The 19,227-nt window shown below is 39.1% G+C and overlaps 1 protein-coding gene across 9 annotated transcripts in view; it reads left to right on the top strand.

Moving 5' to 3' along the window:
* Window positions 1-18,404, top strand: part of PTPN3 (protein tyrosine phosphatase non-receptor type 3) — a 111,455-nt gene extending 93,051 nt beyond the window's left edge. For all 9 annotated transcript variants that reach the window (XM_080976596.1, XM_080976595.1, XM_080976594.1 and 6 more), the window contains 7 exons: window positions 891-981; window positions 3,932-3,993; window positions 4,328-4,474; window positions 4,944-5,072; window positions 7,120-7,265; window positions 15,806-15,941; window positions 16,577-18,404. In XM_080976596.1, the coding sequence (XP_080832722.1) occupies window positions 891-981; window positions 3,932-3,993; window positions 4,328-4,474; window positions 4,944-5,072; window positions 7,120-7,265; window positions 15,806-15,941; window positions 16,577-16,654 (789 nt within the window). In that variant the 3' untranslated portion in view covers window positions 16,655-18,404. The remainder of the gene's footprint in view (window positions 1-890; window positions 982-3,931; window positions 3,994-4,327; window positions 4,475-4,943; window positions 5,073-7,119; window positions 7,266-15,805; window positions 15,942-16,576) is intronic.
* The last annotated feature ends 823 nt before the right edge of the window (window positions 18,405-19,227 follow it).

The following is a 19,227-nucleotide window of genomic DNA, read 5'->3' as shown; positions in this document are numbered from 1 at the left end:
TTCTCTGTGATCGTGTGCTATATTTGTTGACAGCATTGGCCCAGAAATGGAGCACTTGGTGTTCCAGAAGCTAAGGGTTCATTCAGGTGCTGGCCAAAGCAGCATTGTAAGTCATGACTTTAAAAACATAAAAGCGCCCGGCTGGATCAGGCCAAAGGCCCACTTAGTCCAGCATTCTATTTTCATAATGACCATGTTTTAACTATACTGAAGTGCAAGTTTCTAAAAATATAAAAGCAGAAAAATGTAATGTTTTGTTAATAATTGCTACTTGGATAGGCCTACACAACCCTTGTGTTTCACCACAAAATTAAAAACTAAATGCAGTCTTTTAATTGGCAGTTTTAGAAGTGCAATGTAGATATCATAATGCCCTAATCAGATTTTATTTAACAGTGTATTTAAATGACACGCTGCTGTCAAAATAGTAAGTTTATCTTCTTACAGTTTTTGTTAATCGGTAATCCTGTTAAGAACTAGCATCAAAATTTGAGGGGTATTTAGTCAGCTTTCCTCTGACTTGATAGGCAAGCCAAGGATTAAGAACGCCTTCCTGCCCTGTAACTCTCTTCTGTAAATGCCTAATCCTGCATTGTCATTAACTTGTTAACACTGTGCAACAAGGGCTCAAAATAAAACAAGCCCCCAACTCACTTGTCATATGATCTGGCCAGAGATATGGAGCAATTACAAGACCACCGCAAATTCCAGTGCCAGTCAAGCTGCCATCCACAGAGATTGGGAACTGCCAGTTGTTCATTTGTGGGGAATTATTTTATATTTGTTATAATTCAAGCAAGTCTGGGCAGTGTGTATGGAGGTTCTAGACTGCCTAGATTCAACTTGATCCTTATTTAATTATTCAGTGAAGAGCTTTTATTTTCTTTCAGCAACTTTATAGAAAAAAGCCAGGATTAGCTATTACTTGTGCAAAGCTACCTCAAAACATGGACAAAAATCGGTACAAAGATGTTCTGCCATGTGAGTATTAAATTACCTTTTGCCTTTTATTTCCTTTAATATTTAACTTGTAATATTTAACAGTAATTCCATGCCTATCAGCCTAAAAGTGAATCAGGACCGAAATAAGGTGATTTCTACGTATTCAGGGTAAGCAAAAGTACATTTGTTGTACATAAATGGGGCAACTAATCCTGATTACCTTATGCCATCTCTAAAGATCCATGACAGCTCCACTAGTAGATCAAATATCTCCCTACACAGGGAGCTTGCACAGAGTATACACAGTGCTTGTGGAACAGTGGTTCAAGACCCATTCACAGAGAGTAATGCCCTTTTACCACACAGAAACTGCAACAAAAGCAGTCACAGGCATACACTGACACCAGTACCCTCCAGTTGCCCATAGGATATGGGATTTGAAAGCAGAAATTGGAGGCTGAGCCCCACCAGACAGAAGGCTGGAAGCCCCCACTGATCTCTGGACAGCTAGAAACTCAAACCTTTTTCAGCCTATACAGAGCAGTTCCCAAACTGCTCAACCACAGCAGCAGACAGGTTGTGGGGCATTGGCCTTTCCCTCATAGCAATCAATGTTAGGAGCACAGGGACTGAAGGTGAAACCCTGATCTCATAAAACAACTTAAGTCTTGCATGCTAGAGGACCGTGGTTCAAACCCAGAGTACAAACCTGGTCTTGAAAAGGGTGAGCCCACCCCTAGTGTTCTAATGGGCACACCTAAGATAATCATCCCTCTTTGACCCACCACTCCTTTTGACATCCCATGTGACCAATCCATCCCCTAATTAATTTAGCTGACAGGCTAGCCCTGCCCAGTAGCATCCCAGCAGGATTCATTGTCCCCACCTGCCAACCACTCCCTACCAACAAAGAAACAACAAGGTGCAAGAGGAGACCACTAGTGCAAATGGATGACCAATCCCTGCTGCTCGTAAAAGAACAGCCGGCAGCATGTTGGCCTGATCTTTTAGTTGGCCTCTTTTCATTTGCACGCAATGAGTGTTTTGAGAGCATATGGGAAGGCAGGAGAATCAGGAGTAAGGGAAAGCCACTGAGGCACAGTGCATAACACTACAAAGCTCCAGCAAACAGTTAATCATCAGGTCATGCACAGTACCATAATAGTCCCTGAATCTGTGCTATAGGTATGTGGAGAAAGAAAGATTGATGTCACCTGAGTGCTTGTTGACCATATCCCATCTGCTTCAAACTGCTCCTGTGCTCCACTCAAAGTTTAACAAGAGAGTACTGTAGTTTGAGTCATCTGAAGTCCTAAGCTAAGCGCTATAACTTACCAGAATACTCTATGTTCTCAGGCTGTTGGTTGCATGAAACGTATCTTACTATATGTGGGCTGTATAAGCAAGCCAAGAACCAATTAATTAAGCCCTTATTGGTAAATTTACCAGGAAACTCTGATATCTTTTATCTCAAGTATCTCTTTGATGATAAGGAATTTTAGTCATGGCAAAATTTCTCTCACAGGTAGTTAGAATTAGAAATCAACATGTCTTGGATAGAATTAGAAATCAACATGTCTTGGATAGAATTAGAAATCAACATGTCTTGGATAAAACACAGTGACTGTCTAGTAATGTCTTTTCCATATGTTTGCTGTACTTAGCTTTTGAAATTGCTCTTGAAATTGTTTTTGCGGGTCTTTGGACCATAATAATGTTTGTGTGGTAAGCCTATCTTGAACCAGGGCTTGTTCAAAGTGTTGTTTCCTCCCTGTTCCCCTTTGACCTGGACCAGATGTTGTTAAGCTACAACTCTCATCATTTGCCAGGAGGGACAGCAGTCAAGGATCAGGGAGTGGTTGTCTCAACAACATCTAGGAACTTGATGTTGAGAAAGCCTCCCCTAGACAGTGCTGTGTTTTGTAGTATTGCTTCAGAAAACAACCTGATTTGGCTCAGACAAATTTAGAGGCTGCCTAATTTGGGGGGAACGAAACTTCATGTCTTCCCATTCACTTCTTTCTCCCCATTTTTGACAGAATTAGATGGAATTTGGAGGCATAATAGGCCCTCGGGCAGACCCTCCTTTATTCTGCTAAATTCCAGTAGGATAGGTTCAGGAGGGGTTGTGCTGGGCACATTAAACTTTGATTATTATTTTTAACAGCATATAAGTTTTTTTAAATTTTTGACTGAATTGAATGAAATTTGTATGTTTGAGGGGATGAACACTGCCAAACGTTTGCAGTTTTGGTGGGGTTAATCTCCCGTATTCTGTTGCCATCAATTTTATGAACATTGTAAAAATCATAGAAGTGCTCATAAGAAACCTGTCAGAAGTATAAATGCAGGAGCTAAGGCGTTAAGATGAAGGGGTGGGGGACTCACCTTCAGACTTGGCTCTGCTGAGTTAGCACTAAAAGTCACAGAAATGAAGTGTAAACTGACTTGACAGGACTGTTTGAAGTAAGCAGCAGCAGCAGAACTAGCACAGAACAGAGCAGAAGGTGATCTATTACTTTAGCATCACTGCTTCGGAACACTGTGATTTGAGATTCCTGATAAAATCATTCCCTCTGATTAGAAGCTATAAAACACTCAGCAAAAAAAGGAGGCCCCCCCTCCCCCCATTTTGACATTCGCTTATATGGCATTCACTTGAGGATAATTTTTCGCTTTTGGCAGACCCACTGCCTGCGCTGTTTTCTCACTTCGGAGATTCCTGTTTTTATCTGGGAACCTTTGGAGTGACCCCACTTTGGTTTGAAAGCCCAAGATCTTTCTGAAGCAACCACTTCTGCTCAAGATTCAGGATTCATTTGAATCTGGCACATTCTATTCTTTCGTGTCCTATTTGGTCATAGTTCATTTACTTAAGTTTTCAAAATACTGTGTTTGCAGACCATATTGTGCAGCTAATTGATTCCCCATCTCTGTGAAAAGTGATACTAATTTATATAACCTAATTACTATTTTTTTCTCTTGCTAGATGATATCACTCGAGTAATATTACAAGGAAATGATGATTACATAAATGCAAATTATGTTAACGTAAGTAACACAGATAGGTCTTGAAATAATTACGACGAGTTGTTTCCATACTAGTGGGCCTATTAAAATTAATGGACAGGACTAACTTAGGTCCATTAATTTCAATGGGTCTACAGAACTAAAAGTATCAAAATTATCAGAATTATCAATTTCTTGTACAATTTCTTGTTCAATTTTGATTTAGTGACCTAATCGTGTGGGTTGATGTTGTATTTGAGGATGACTAGAAATACTAATAGTTGTTGTTATTTATTATCCACTTGCCTTTGCTAATACTTCAAGTAAAATTACCTATAAGAATCAACCTTATTTACAGCTTTCTTTCTTCTCGTAGCTGGAAATTCCTCCTGCAGGCATTGTGAACAAATACATAGCCACTCAAGGGCCTCTTCCACACACCTGTGTTCATTTCTGGCAAGCAGTTTGGGATCACAGATTATCACTGATTATCATGCTGACAACCCTTACAGAACGAGGGCGGGTAGGTACAGTTTTCCTGATTATCAAGCCATTCCGGGGGGTGGAGGTTTGTATGTGAATTGAGATGTGGTTTGCTGGTCTGCTTGGCACATTGGAACTAGGCCCTCTTTCTTCATTCTTCAGTGTAACTTAGCAGGTGGACAATAAGTTGTGGCTTGTGAATTGTTTTAGCATATCAAGGTTCAGGAACCAAGGAGCTATTTTGTTTCCAGCAACTGAAAGGCTAAAGATGAAAGCCTTATATACTCTGGCCTGCTCCAACATAAGCTAACTCCAGCTGCTGTGGCAGCGGCTGGAGATATTTTGGGGATTGCTTCTGCTAACTCTTTGGCCTGGACCTGGGCCTTTTGTCATGTCAATTAGTACATGGTATGTTCTGTGTTTATTATTAGCATTGCTTGAGCAACCCTCTAAGATATGTTTCCATAGAAGATATAAATGTGACAGGATGAGTTTTTCTTTTGTGTTAGACCAAATGCCATCCTTATTGGCCTGATCCTCCAGACGTTCTTGATTACGGCAACTTTCGTGTCAAGTGTCGATCTGAAGATTGTACCATTGCTTACGTGTTTAGAGAAATGGTTATTACAAATATTGAAGTAAGTGATTTTTACTTTTTCAGTTTGCTACAAGAAAAAATACATATTAAAACTTCACACATGGTTATGTGCATGTTGTGCTTTTTGTCTGATCTAAATGCTGCTGCGCTTGGTCCATTGGTCAGCCTTACTGGAATATGTATCTACAAAGATTATTTGAGTCAAAGCTAACCTTCTGGTTGTTTATTATTATTATTATTATTATTATTATTATTATTAAGAAGCAACTCAAGTATAAGTGCTTGTTGTGCTGTTACTTATTTTGTCTTTATTCATTAGTAAGGGCCCATTCAAACAGCTCTTAGATGTTTGTGGTATGAGATTCAATAAAGAGCTTGGATGCTTTCTTTGTCACTAATGCATGTGCATGCTTACATGGGTGAGAATACATATACAAGTTTGCATGTACATGCCAAAACTTAGAACTCCCATTTCTATATGAATAAGTGATTGCTAAATGAACACTAAATCTGTGTGCAGTACAGTGTTACAGCACTCAATTCCTTATTTTGCTGCACAGAAAAATGAGGAGAGAGAATCCTACACACCTGAATGGTAATGCAGTGTAATGTAAACAATTGCAAAGTGATAAGCATTGGACCAAAAATCCTAGTTTCACAACTATCACAAACAGATCCTAGTGATGACTGAGAAGGAATGAAACCTTGCAGTTGTGGTAGGTAGCTCAAATGACCCAAGTGTGAAGAAGCTGTGAAAAACATCAATTCTGTTTTAGGGGTAATTTGGAAAATAACAAAAAACATGCTAAATATTAATAAATATTTAGTAATAATAAAATAAATAAAATGCTATTACTATGCAAATCTATGGTGCAACCATATTTGGAACACTGTATCTGGATGACAGTTGTGAGAACAGCATGTTGGAGTAGACGGGTTCTTGGCCTGATCCAGCTGGGCTCTTCTTATTACACTTCCAATACAGCATCCTATGATGAATGAACAGTAAATGCAGAAGAACAAAGCCTAGGAAGCTGCATGGAAGCCACTGGGACCCTTTCTTGTCCCAGTCCATATTGTTTGATGCAGCTTTACCTATCCAGCTGTTGTTTGTTTCAGTTTGGCCAGGGCCACTGACTTCTAATGAGCTTTGAGTATTCATGCAGACTTTGGCAAAATATAGCCACATGTAGACTTGGCTATGGCAGCATAACTGGTATATGGCAAATTTGGTTTGGAGCTGATTGCTTGTTTTTGCATCTTTTGTTCATTAAACAGATCCTACCTACAGTTTGTGTCTGGTATACTGTGACAGAGTTGGCAGAGTTTTTTGCAAAATGGAAGCAATCTGCTTTGGACCAAACTATGTATTACATTATATGTGTTACTGTGTTGAACTCACCTGTTTTTTTTAAATGGCTGCAGAGATTAGGTGCATAAAGAGATGGGTTTAATGTTTCCCTTCTGCTGCAGTCTGCTTCAAACTGCTGACCTCCAAGCTCTTCCCAACACCTAAGCTGTTCTTTACCTGAAGCAGCTTTCTTCCCACCAGGTGGCAGTCCCAGCCATAAAGAGACAAAGTGCCTTGAGAGGGAGTCCCCAGGGAACCCAGTGTGTTACAGGTGGCTTTGAGTTAGGAGTCTCTGTATGTGACAGTATTTTGCCTTCCTAAAAATGGAAATATAAACAGTTTGCTATGTTGAATGTATAATTGAGCTTTTATGAGAAATAGCTATAGCACAGTTTCACATATTTGATTGGTCTATGGAGTACAGAAAACATTCAGATGAGAATGTAACTAGATTTCTAGTAGGTTTACTGTACATTGTCAGGGTTTACTGAGAGAGACAACAGAAAATACTATTCTGGAGATGGGGGGTGGGAAAAGAGATTTAGCTAATAAAGAAAGAAATGATGCACTGCTTTTGACCACAAATCAACAATATTTATTGTTGAGCTATCTAAATGCAAGACTCTGAACTGACAAATGGTTTGTTTGATATTTTCCCATTACATAATTTTCAGTTAAGGCTGTTTTTACAGTAATGCCTGTAGTCCTTTATAGTGAAAATGTTAATTTATTTCAGACAGAGGAAGAACACACAGTCACTCATCTCCAGTATGTGGCTTGGCCTGATCATGGTGTCCCTGACGATTCCACAGACTTTTTGGAATTTGTGACCTACATGAGATCAAAGAGAGTGGGAAATGCGCCAGTTCTTGTTCACTGCAGGTGCAGTAAATAATTGTGCATATAACCATTTGGCATAATAGTTTGTGATAGTTCTTGAGTCTGCTTTATGAATATTGAATGTGTTATAGCTGATAGTGAATCAAAACTGCTCTTGCTGCTTCAGGCTGCTTAGGGACTGTTCAAATGTATTTGAAGTGCTTATTCCTTTCAGTGGACTTTCCCAAAAGACAGAAAACATAGCTTAAATGTGACTGGTTGTAAATGCAACTTGGTTGAGTGATTTTATGTGGGGTGGGGTTTATTGTTATTGTTTTCTTTTTTAAAAATAGAACTTATAGGAATCCCACTGGATCAGATAAAGGGTCCTTCTAGTTCAGCATCTGTTTCCTAGTGGTGGCCCACAAACAAGGCATGAAGACATAACTCAGTAGCTGGCACTCAATGGCATATTATCTCTAAACCTGAAGATTCCATGTAATCACCATGTCTAGTAGTCATTCAAAGACTTATTAATTTATTCCTCTCTCATATTACAACTTGGGACTTCCGGAGGCGGCGCGAAACGGCAATGGCGGTCCTCTTCAGCTGCTGAAGAGGGGCTCCGCGGAAAAGGGTCGTGCGCTGCGGCACAGCGACGACCCACTCAGAAAAACCACGGGTAGAGTGAGCCCGTGGCCGTGGGATTCGGCGGGCACCAGGAGCGACCTCCGAAACGAAGAAGGGACCCCGTAAGGAGCCCCGGAACGTGGAGGGGGTAGCGGTGCTGTGAATCCATCGCTCTTTCCGCGGAAGTGAAGCCGCGCGGCTGCTGCTGATGAGCGCTGACCTTTCTTCTTTCAGCATTTGATTCTGAAACTACTTACGTTCAGATTTCTTACTCTTACGAGTAAGAAATCTGAGACTCTATTTGAACTCAAATTTGTAAATTTTGGCTGAAAGCGGGAGACGCTAAAAAGGAAGTCAGTCTTCCGTCTTTGTTTAAAGTATCAAGCAAAGTTTTATTAAAACTGAAGCTTTGAAAGGAGCTTAAAAGAAGTTGGAATATACCCTGCAAATTCGGACTTGATTGGTTAAAAGTAAAAGAAAAGTTAAAACTATATTATAAGTGGACAGAGACTGTGATTTTTCTCTCTACTTTTTGTGGATTACAAAGTTACGAACCCAGCTCTCGGGCTGCCTGGATACAAAGTAACATCAGACAGTGGTAACTGTGTATGAGGCATAAAAGTCACATTGGGCTACTTTGTAAATTACAAGAAAGGAACTGTGGTGTGCACCTTTGTAAAGAACTTTTATTTCTGCAGTTTAAAGTGAACCCAGAGGGCTCTCTCCCTTGTTTTGGTTTTTATTCAATTTTTATTTGGGAACTTAATGGTGGAAAATTTCTATCCTTCTCCCTAATTTTTTGGGGAGCTCCCCCTGCTGGATTGTGGAACTATTTGTCTCTGAGAACTGCTGCCTGCCTTGGAATTTTTTTTGTGTGTGGATGTTTACTTTCTAGATTGCTTTTCCCATGGGATTTACAATTTGACCTTGAAACTTGGACAGCTGTGGAATGAGTGGTGCAGCAAAAACAAGGGCTGCTAAGAAAGCAAAACAAACTGAACTGTTGCAATCAACTCTGCCAGTGCAGGTACGTAGGTCATCTGTTCCAATTGTGACAGGTCTACAAGAAGGCCAATCTAGACAGCCAGCTTTTGGGGATATGGCTGCAGGAGGGCTAGACCCTGTTTCTAAAGAAATATTGGACCAGCTGGCGGCATTAAACAAGAAAGCAGATGAACAAGCGACCAAATTTGATCAGGTGACAGCTACAATAAATAGATTGACAGACCAAGTTGCCCAAAACACACAGGCAATAGGAAATTTTGAAAAAAGCATAACAGAAAATCGAAAATTGGCTGAGGAAGCAAGTACAAAAGCAGACCTTAATAAAAAAAGGATAGAGGAACTTAGTGGGGAAGTAAGACCACTGAGTAGACAGGTTACCGAACAGCAAGCGTATCTGTCGATGGCAGAATTGAAAAATAGGGAAAGCAATCTTAGGCTTAGAAATATCCCAGAACTAGAAAAAGAAGACTTGATTGGCTATTTGACAGCAGAAATATCTAAGTTCTGGGGTTTGGCAGAAGAGAAGGATTTTAAAATTGTCACCGCTTTTAGATTGGGAAGAGTGGTCAAAAAGGACAAACCAAGAGATTGCTTGATCATTTTGAGATATAAGCAAGAAAAAGAGAACATACTCGGCCTACATTTTAAAAATCCATTGGTGATACAGGGAAAGACAGCAGAAATCTTTAGAGATATACCAAAACAGTTGTTGGATTTAAGAACTACATATAAAGATCTGGCAAGCTTGCTGAGAAACAACTCAATCCGATACAGGTGGGAATTCCCTCAAGGACTATCTTTCAGTGTGAAAGGGAAGAAGGTAAAAATTAGAACACCAGAAGAGCAAGAAAAGTTCCTAAACGATTACGGGGAGGACCTTCGGAAAGGAACAATAGGTACTTGGCCACCCCCCACGCCTGGTGCAAAACCAGATCCACCTCTGGATATAGACGACAAGGGAGACAACCCCATTGGTTGACAAATTGAGCCAGGATGTCTTTGCAGCTTTTTAGTTGGAATATTAATGGCGCAAATTCCCCCGAGAAAAGGAAGAGAATTTTTCATATATTGAGGAAAGAACAATTAGACGTTATTTGCCTTCAAGAAACTCATGTAACTAGGCTCCATAGAAGAGTATTAACCAACAAGAGACTAGGCCAAGAATTTACATCATTAGATAAAGTCAAAAAAAGAGGAGTTGTGATATATGCAAAAGAGAGCCTAGCACCAAAATTTGTGTTTAAAGATGAACAAGGAAGAATTTTGGTGATTGAAATACAATCACAAGGAGAAAAATTTCTGATAGTAGGAATTTATGCACCAAACGAGGGGAAATCGGAATTTTACAAGAAGCTGCATGAGATAATGCTGGAATATATTGACTATACTAACATCATTTTGATGGGAGATATGAATGGGGTTGTCTCCACGCATATGGATAAGTCACAAAATCAAAATTTGACTAAAGTTGGCAGACTACCCAAGACTTTTTTTGAACTTACAGACAATATGGACTTGATTGATATTTGGAGGACAAAAAACCCTCTAGGTAAAGAGGGAACATTCTTTTCTGAAGCCCACCTATCTTGGACAAGAATCGACCAAATCTGGATATCTAGAGGACTGGCTCCTAAGACTAAAAAAATAGAGATCTGCCCTAAAACTTGCTCCGACCATAATGCTTTGAAAATAGATTTAAGACTTACACCAGCTGGATCCTTCAGATGGAGAATGAATGACTCCCTGTTCAGAGATCAGGAGATTGTGAAGAAGGCCCAAAAAACGATGAAAGATTACTTTGAAATAAATTTGAACACTTCGGTGGAAAAGAAAACAATCTGGGACGCGAGTAAAGCTGTTATGAGAGGGTTCCTGATACAACAGAATACCATAAAGAAAAAACTCTGGAATGGTAAAAAGGACAAGATTTTGGAGAAGATAAGAGACGGAGAGAAAAAGTTGAGACTTAATCCAAAATCAAAAGAGGTTTTAAGAGAAATAAAATTCCATCAAGCACAATATGTGAAACTGACAAATCAAGAAATTGAATGGAAAATTAAACAGATGAAACAAAGATCATTCGAGTCGGCTAATAAATGTGGGAAGCTGCTGGCATGGCAGCTGAAAAAGAGACAAAAATTGAACTTTGTTACCAATCTAGAGGTTGAAGGAGAATGTATTCAGAAACCAGAAGAAATTAGAAAGTGTTTCCAGAGATACTTTAAAAAATTGTTCACCCAAGGACCCCAAGTGGAGATGGAGATAAATAAATTTTTAAAAAGTCATGGACTGCAAAAACTTACACAAGATAAACAAACAGCCCTGAATTACAAAATATCACAACAGGAAATTGAAAGTGCCATTCAGAACATGCAGTTGGGCAAATCCCCAGGCCCAGATGGACTTACCTCCAAATATTATAAGACATTGAAGGAATATTTGGTTCAACCATTAATGGAGGTATGTAACCAAATTATGGAAGGGAAGGGGGCACCAGAATCGTGGAAAGAGGCATTCATCACCCTGATACCAAAATTGGAATCTGAAAAGACTCAACTTAAGAATTACCGTCCCATCTCACTCCTAAACGTGGATTACAAAATTCTTGCTGATATCTTGGCAAATAGACTGAAAAAAGTTTTAAAAGAAGTAATTCATAAAGACCAAGCAGGCTTTCTCCCTGGCAGGCATTTGTCTGACAACACCAGGAATATTGTTGACGTTTTGGAGTTACTGCAGACAAATTTGAATACGAAAGCAGCTTTGATTTTTATAGATGCGGAGAAGGCCTTTGATAATATATCTTGGAAGTTTATGAAGAAAAATTTGGAAGGGATGGGAGTGGGAAGGGCGTTCCAAAATGGTATTGAAGCAATCTATTCAGAGCAAAAAGCTAAATTGATAGTAAATAATGTGGTGACAGAGGAGTTTAAAATTGAAAAAGGAACACGACAGGGGTGCCCCTTATCACCCTTGTTATTTATTTCTGTCCTGGAGGTGCTGCTTAACTTGATCAGGAAGGATCAGCAGGTGGAAGGAATACAGGTCGGAGGAAAACAATATAAACTGAAGGCTTTTGCAGACGATTTGGTTTTGACATTACAGGAGCCAGAATCTAGTACAAAAAGAGCTTTAGAACTAATCTCTGAGTTTGGTCGGGTGGCGGGATTTAGGTTAAACAAACAAAAAACTAAGGTCTTGGTAAAAAATTTGACACCTTCAGAAATAGATGGGTTTCAAAAGGAAACAGAATTAAATGTGGTTAAAAAAGTGAAATACCTGGGGGTTAACTTGACCGGGAAAAATTTGAACCTATTTAAAGACAATTATGTAAAATGTTGGACCGAAATCAAAAAGGACCTAGAAATTTGGTCAAGATTGAAACTTTCCTTGTTGGGAAGAATTGCTGCCGTTAAGATGAATGTATTGCCAAGAATGCTGTTTCTGTTTCAGGCCCTGCAGATCGTGGACAGAGTGGAGTGTTTTGGAAAGTGGCAGAGGGACATTATGAAGTTTGTCTGGCAGGGCAAAAAGCCCAGAATAAAATTTAAAATATTAACAGATGCAAAGGAAAGAGGGGGATTTGCCCTGCCGGACTTAAGGTTGTATTATGAAGCTGCATCCTTCTGCTGGATGAAGGATTGGTTTTTGCTAGAAAACACTGATGTCCTAGATCTGGAAGGGTTTAACAATGCTTTTGGATGGCATGCATATCTGTGGTACGACAAGGTGAAGTCTCACAAGATGTTTAAAAACCATATTGTCAGAAAATCTTTGTTTATTGTCTGGACTAAATACAAGGACTTAATTGAAAATAAAACTCCGAGGTGGTTATCACCGATGGAGGCTAAGGCCACAAAAATACTTAATATGGGGGGTGGATGGGCAAAATATTGTGAAATAATAGAAAGAGAAGGTGACACTTGGAGGTTGCAGAGTTTTGAAAAATTGAAAGGAAAGGTGCGAGACTGGTTGCATTATGCCCAAATTTTAGAGATATTTAAAAAAGACAAAAAAATCGGCTTCCAGGTGGAAAAATCAGAATTAGAGTTGGAATTACTTGAACCTAAGACGAAAGTGCTTTCAAGAATGTATAACTTGTTGCTTAAATGGAATACTCAAGATGAGATGGTTAAATCAGCCATGATTAAATGGGCACAAGACATTGGATACAACATTATGTTCGAAGACTGGGAAAGGTTATGGACCACCGGTATGAAATTTACGGCATGTAGTGCCTTAAAAGAAAACATTATGAAAATGATATACAGGTGGTACATGACCCCAGTCACACTCGCAAAGATATATCATTTGTCAGACAATAAATGTTGGAAATGTAAAGAGGCTGAAGGAACATTCTTTCACCTCTGGTGGACATGTCCGAGAGTGAAGGCCTTTTGGGAAATGATTTATAACGAGTTGAAAAAGGTATTTAGGTATACCTTTAATAAGAAACCAGAAGCCTTCCTCCTGGGCATTGTGGGCCAGAGAGTGTTAAAGAAAGATAGAACTTTCTTTTTATATGCAACTACAGCAGCAAGAATCCTTATAGCTAAATATTGGAAGGCACAGGAGCTACCCACACTGGAAGAGTGGCACACGCAACTGATGGACTACATGGAATTAGCCGAAATGACGGGCAGAATCCGAGACCTGGGAGAAGAGGCAGTAGAAGAGGACTGGAAAAAATTTAAGGACTATCTACAAAAACATTATAAGCTATATGAAAGTTGAGAATTTGCTAAGTTTTGAGGAAAACATGCTTCAGTATTGAGAATTGAAAATGATTGAAACTAAGTCATAACGGTGAAAAGTTTTAATTTAGAATATATAAACGGATGAAAGTACAAAAACACACGAAACAAGGTATTAATTTGCTGTATAATACTCTTTTATTGTAAAGAATGCAGGGATGGAAGATTTGGGGAAGTCCAGTTGAATATGAAAAAAGATGTGGAAAAGTGATTTTTCTTCTTTCTAACCTTTTCTTTTTTTGTAAAACTGCTTTTGTTGTGTAAATTGATGATGGATTTTGACTTTGGAAAATAAGCAATAAAAAATATTATTAAAAAAAAAAAAAAACATATTACAACTTGGGGTCATGCAATGAAACAGATTGGTAGAATATTCAGGACAGACAAAAGGAGGTACTTCTTCACCTGGCAATTATTTGATTCATAGAATTCTGTGCCATAAGATGTGGTGGTGGCCACTAGCTTAACTAGCTTTAAGAGTAGAGTAGAAAAATTCAAAGAAGATACGTACCAGTAATGTAGCTATATTATGAAGTTAAAAGTGGTGGGAACCCAGAAGGAAAAGTGACAGTTCCACTCTATTCTGTGCTGTTTAGACCACATCTGGAGTACTGTGACCAATTTGGGGCACCACATTTTAAGATGGGCATCAACAAACAATAGTGTGTCTGGAGGAAGGTGACGGAGATGGCAAGAAGTCTGAAAACTAAGTCCTATAATTAATAGTTGAAAGAGCTGGATATGTTTAGCCTGGATAAGAGAAGATGGAGGAGGGACATGATATCTGAGGGGTTGTTATGCAGAAGATGGCACAAACTGTTCCACAAGACAGGCCTAGAACCTATGAATGGAAAGTGCTGGGAAGCATATTTGGCTGAATGCTAGGAGAAACTTACTAACTATAAGAGCTATCTAACAGTAGAACAGTCTGCTTGCCTAAGAGGTGGCCTTTGCTTTGCCACCTCTTTGAGATGTGTTTTAGCAGAGGTTGGACTGCCATCTGTCATCCTCCGTTGCAGGAGGCTGGGCTCGATTACCTCCATGGTTCCGGGCAACTCTGATTCTATGGAACCTCCAGTTTCAGAGGCCACTGAATACCAAGTGCGTTATTGCCTTGATGTCCCTCGTGTTGGCTTCTCAGAGGTATCTGGTGGGCCTCTGTGAGAAACAGTATGCTGGACTGTATTGACCCTTGCTCTGATCCAGCAGGGCTGCTCTTCTGTGTGGCAGCACACAATTCCTTATTGTGCACTCATAGACATCTCATTTGCAAGATGCACAATCTCTTCTATGGTTGCATAGAGCACATTCTTGCTTTTCTAAACCATGCTTAAATATATATGCCAATATGATTTTAATCATGGTTGTCTAAGTTTGCTGTTTATAATTATTTGAAACCAGGATTTGAAGCTGGCTGGAATTTCTGGTTAAGCAGTGTACCTGATTATTTTTAACTATCATTGATTTTGATGCCAGTGTATCCTTTAGCCACTGTTATGGTGGGTGGAGGAAGTTTGCCTTGGGTAAGGGAGGAGCGTATCATCTTCTGGCCTGCTCTCAGTCTCTTAACTGTGAGGAGATAACTCCTTTTGCCCCCCTCTCCCAATAGGGCAGCTATGACCATTGAATTTTTCTTTGTGATATCCTGTTACTTCGGGGAGGGGGGAGCAAAACTACTAGCTTAAATTAGATTACCGTATTTTTTGCTCTATAAGACTCACTTTTTCCCTCCTAAAAAGTAAGGGGAAATGTGAGTGCGTCTTATGGAGCGAATGCAGGCTGTGCAGCTATCCCAGAAGCCAGAACAGCAAGAGGGATTGCTGCTTTCACTGCGCAGCGATCCCTCTTGCTGTTCTGGCTTCTGAGATTCAGAATATTTTTTTTCTTGTTTTCCTCCTCCAAAAACTGGGTGCGTCTTGTGGTCTGGTGCGTCTTATAGAGCGAAAAATACGGTAAATTACATATTTAACCATTGATTACTAAAACTTACTTGTTTTCTCCATTTTTCTGTGAAATGTTTTTCTTACAAATTTGCAAAGAACATGTTGCTGAAGTGATTTTTAAGTGTTCTGTTGTATTCAGCATTCCTAATATTTTCAAGAGATTTTCAGTATTTTTAAAAAAGCCATAATTTTAATATGAATTCAGGACAAAACACATGCTTTGGTTGTTGTTGCTTTAAAAAAATGCAGTCTTGTTGCTTACCTCTTGCAGTGCTGGAATAGGCCGGACTGGAGTATTGGTTGCTATGGAAACAGCTCTGTGCTTAATTGAAAAAAGCCAACCTGTTTATCCACTGGATATTGTACGAAAGATGCGAGACCATCGTGCTATGATGGTGCAAACATCAGTAAGTAAAAAGTACAGGAGCCTATTTTCAATGTGTTTGACCCAGTTTCAATATATTGAAATCATATAATTGTAATGTTTGAAGGGTCCTCAGTGGTCATCTAGTCCTGCCCTCAAGCTGATGCAGGAAGTTCATTGCTTAAGCATCCCTTGCACATAGTGATTCTGTCTCTACTGAAGAACACTTAATTGCCTTTAAAGTTGCCATGCTTCAACAAAATACTTTCAGAGGGAGATTCCAGCATGAATTAGAACTATTCAAGAAATCCTGTTGTATTCACTGAGGCCTGAATTGAAACAGTGGTTTCCTGTGCACTATAGATTTCATTTGGCCTAGATAAACACATTTTGACTTGTGCCTCCTTCTCTATTCTGCTGGTTTATCTCTGTTTCCTGTCTCTGCTGCCTATCTCAGCTCTTCAGAGATGGACTTAAATCACCTGAAGAACCTAATGCTGATCTCTCCCTGCCCCCTGCACATGCTATCCATCTTGGTCTTAAAGGCAATGCTGGTATTAACTTCAGTGTATGAAAATGATGGCATTGTAGCTGACCATTGTACTGATATTATATAAATGAAATCTAACTTAGGTTATTTTTAACCTTTTCCTTTTTTATTGTGTGTGTGTTATGCAGAGTCAGTACAAATTTGTCTGTGAAGCTATTCTTCATGTTTATAAAGAAGGACTAGTACACCCGCTGGATTCCAGTTAGCATAAATGTGAAGAAATGGAGTTCATCTTTCTAAAGACACATGTCAAGCCCAAGTGGTTTGTGGTGATAGATTATGGCAGAGCTCGCCAAGGCTTTGGGGAAGAGAAAGCAAGTTTGTACCGTGGCACTTTAAAATTCTGTAGGAAATTACTGAACCATGTAATCTACATATGAATCAGGTAAGTTTGTAAAGGCATGTGATGTGGAATGTACGCACACAGAAAACAAGAAAAGAAAATCTTGATGTACTCGCTGTATGCACCTTTTATTGCCTTAAAACATTTTTCATTAGAAGATTCCAGTGCTCTCCATTGTGAACTGAAAAAGGCCAACCAGCAATATCAATGGAAAAGCAACCCAATTATTTGAAGAGCCAAGTGCCTTCATTGCCTAAGAGTTGAGTATTCCACAACTCCCACAAAATTGGACTGAATCATCCCAATACCAGTTAACGTTGGCAATATTACTTTGCTCAGGCATATTTATGAAATGAAATACCAAGGGCTGGAGCAATGGCACTGTAACCTCTGTAAATCTATCTGCATCACTGATAAGCATATTTAAAGCAGGCAGAGATCATGTGCTATGCAGAAAAGGCAGTGGGGCAACTGTATGTGAAAGAGGATACAATCTGTCTTCCACTGGCTGTTTTTATGTGCTCCTTGTGTCTGTATTGCTCTTTATCTTGTTATTTCTTCCACATGTTTGTTCTGAAATGGGTGGTGCTTTTTAAATTCAGTTTGTTTGATCTGCTCCTCTGTTTCAAAATCTGTTGTTCTTCAGATACAGATAGCAAAGTATCTTTTACTGTTCGTGTAAACATTTTAATCAGGTGCTGGAAGACTATCTACTGCTGACATAAATATACTGTTGCTGCTAAAATGTAAAGGGCATAGATGTTCAGATGCTAAAACACTTAGTTCATTGTCCATCAGATAAAACTTTGTTCTACTCTAATCATGGGCCAAGTCTTCCATTGCTTTAGCAACATCATTGCTATTGCTAAGCCATCCCATTGTGTTCAGCTCTCAAGTAACACATGGATGCATATATCGTATGGCTTGGTCAGATCTTGTGGATGGATCTATAAGTACCCCTCCTCAGTTGCGGGATCACTTCTGCTTGCATTTTGAAGTATCTATGAAATTTGGCCTACATGTGGATATACAAGGAAAAACAGGCTGTCATGCAGCAGCAAGAACACTACAAAAAACAAACAAACAAAATCTATTTATCTAGAATGCTGAAAAATCTATAGACTTGTCCACAAAGAAGAGCCATGGCTTGAAAAGTGTAAGAAGCTTATAATGCAACCCTGTGCATGCTAGCTCAGAAGTTCTGCTGTCTTCAAAGGCACTTACTCCCTAGTGAGTGTGTTTAGGGCTGCAGCCTTAATTAATTTATTACACATATAGCATTTGAGGTTTCTGTGTGTGGATACGAACATTTGTATGATGACAGCATGAGAATCAGCAATGGTGTGAGTGGCTTAGGAGCAGCAATTGCTCTACAAAGGTATTATATGAATTGATTTTGTTATGTAATGTGAGTGAAATGTTGAAAAAACCTGGATGTATCACAGTGTATGTAAAGTATGAATGAGTTGTATTTTGGTAATTTGCTTTAAGGTACACTGGTCTCAGTTTCATTTCAAGGGAGAGAATTGGAATAAACCATCACTGTATGGTATTTAAGAATTTGTCTTTGTCAATAAGTGTATAAATTAAATTAAAAGAACATATGGAATATATCATCATGGACTAAAATTATGTATATAAAGGCTGGTTCTGAGAAAAATCATCTAGAAATTTGAGAAACATTGTGTATATGTTTATATTAAAACCTATTTTTTCTCTTTAATTACAAATGTAGCAGTGCAGAATTGAATTACAAATGTATTGTTGTAGTTTTCCCAAGAGGTTCTTTTTCTTCTCTCCTTTTTTCAGTCTGGAATCAAAAGGTTTCACAGTGAATGTGATACGGTGACCCTCATTGGGTTCTCAGCTTCTGAGGTGATCATCTTCATCATACATGCAGATTCATACCCAAAATGAGTTGACTAACAAGTTTAAATTCATTCTGATTATCTCACATGGTCATTTCAAATTGAATATGAATGATCAGTTAATAGCATAGAAAATCATACAAATATTCTAGAAGCCAGAAAGCTTTGACTTCTCCATCTGGAATATTCCTTGTTTTCAAGGTACATTTTTTTATTGGTGAATTATACCTTAGGGTACTGCAAACCCCCTGCTTGCTCATTCATAAAAAATATTTCTGTTGTGTGTCTTGCACTTGGATTAGGTCCTCAGAGCAGTTTATAGCCAAGTGTCATAAAGCCGTATTGAAAAGCAATTGTGAGACAACAGCATGAAAACTAAACAGCAAATCACAACAATTGGAATCCAGAGCAAATGACCATCTGCCCTCTGAGCATGCTCAAAGAGGTAGCTAGACAAATCTCCCAGGTCAGCAAATGCCATAATTTGGACACTCCTAATGAGTAGGCCCAAGGGACGCGGGTGGCACTGTTGGTTAAACCACAGAGCCTAGGATTTGCCGATCAGAAG

This window comes from Podarcis pityusensis (assembly GCF_964106645.2).
Source record: "Podarcis pityusensis genome assembly, chromosome: 13".
Lineage (NCBI taxonomy): Eukaryota > Metazoa > Chordata > Lepidosauria > Squamata > Lacertidae > Podarcis > Podarcis pityusensis.
This window is presented reverse-complemented; position numbering and strand designations above follow the sequence as displayed.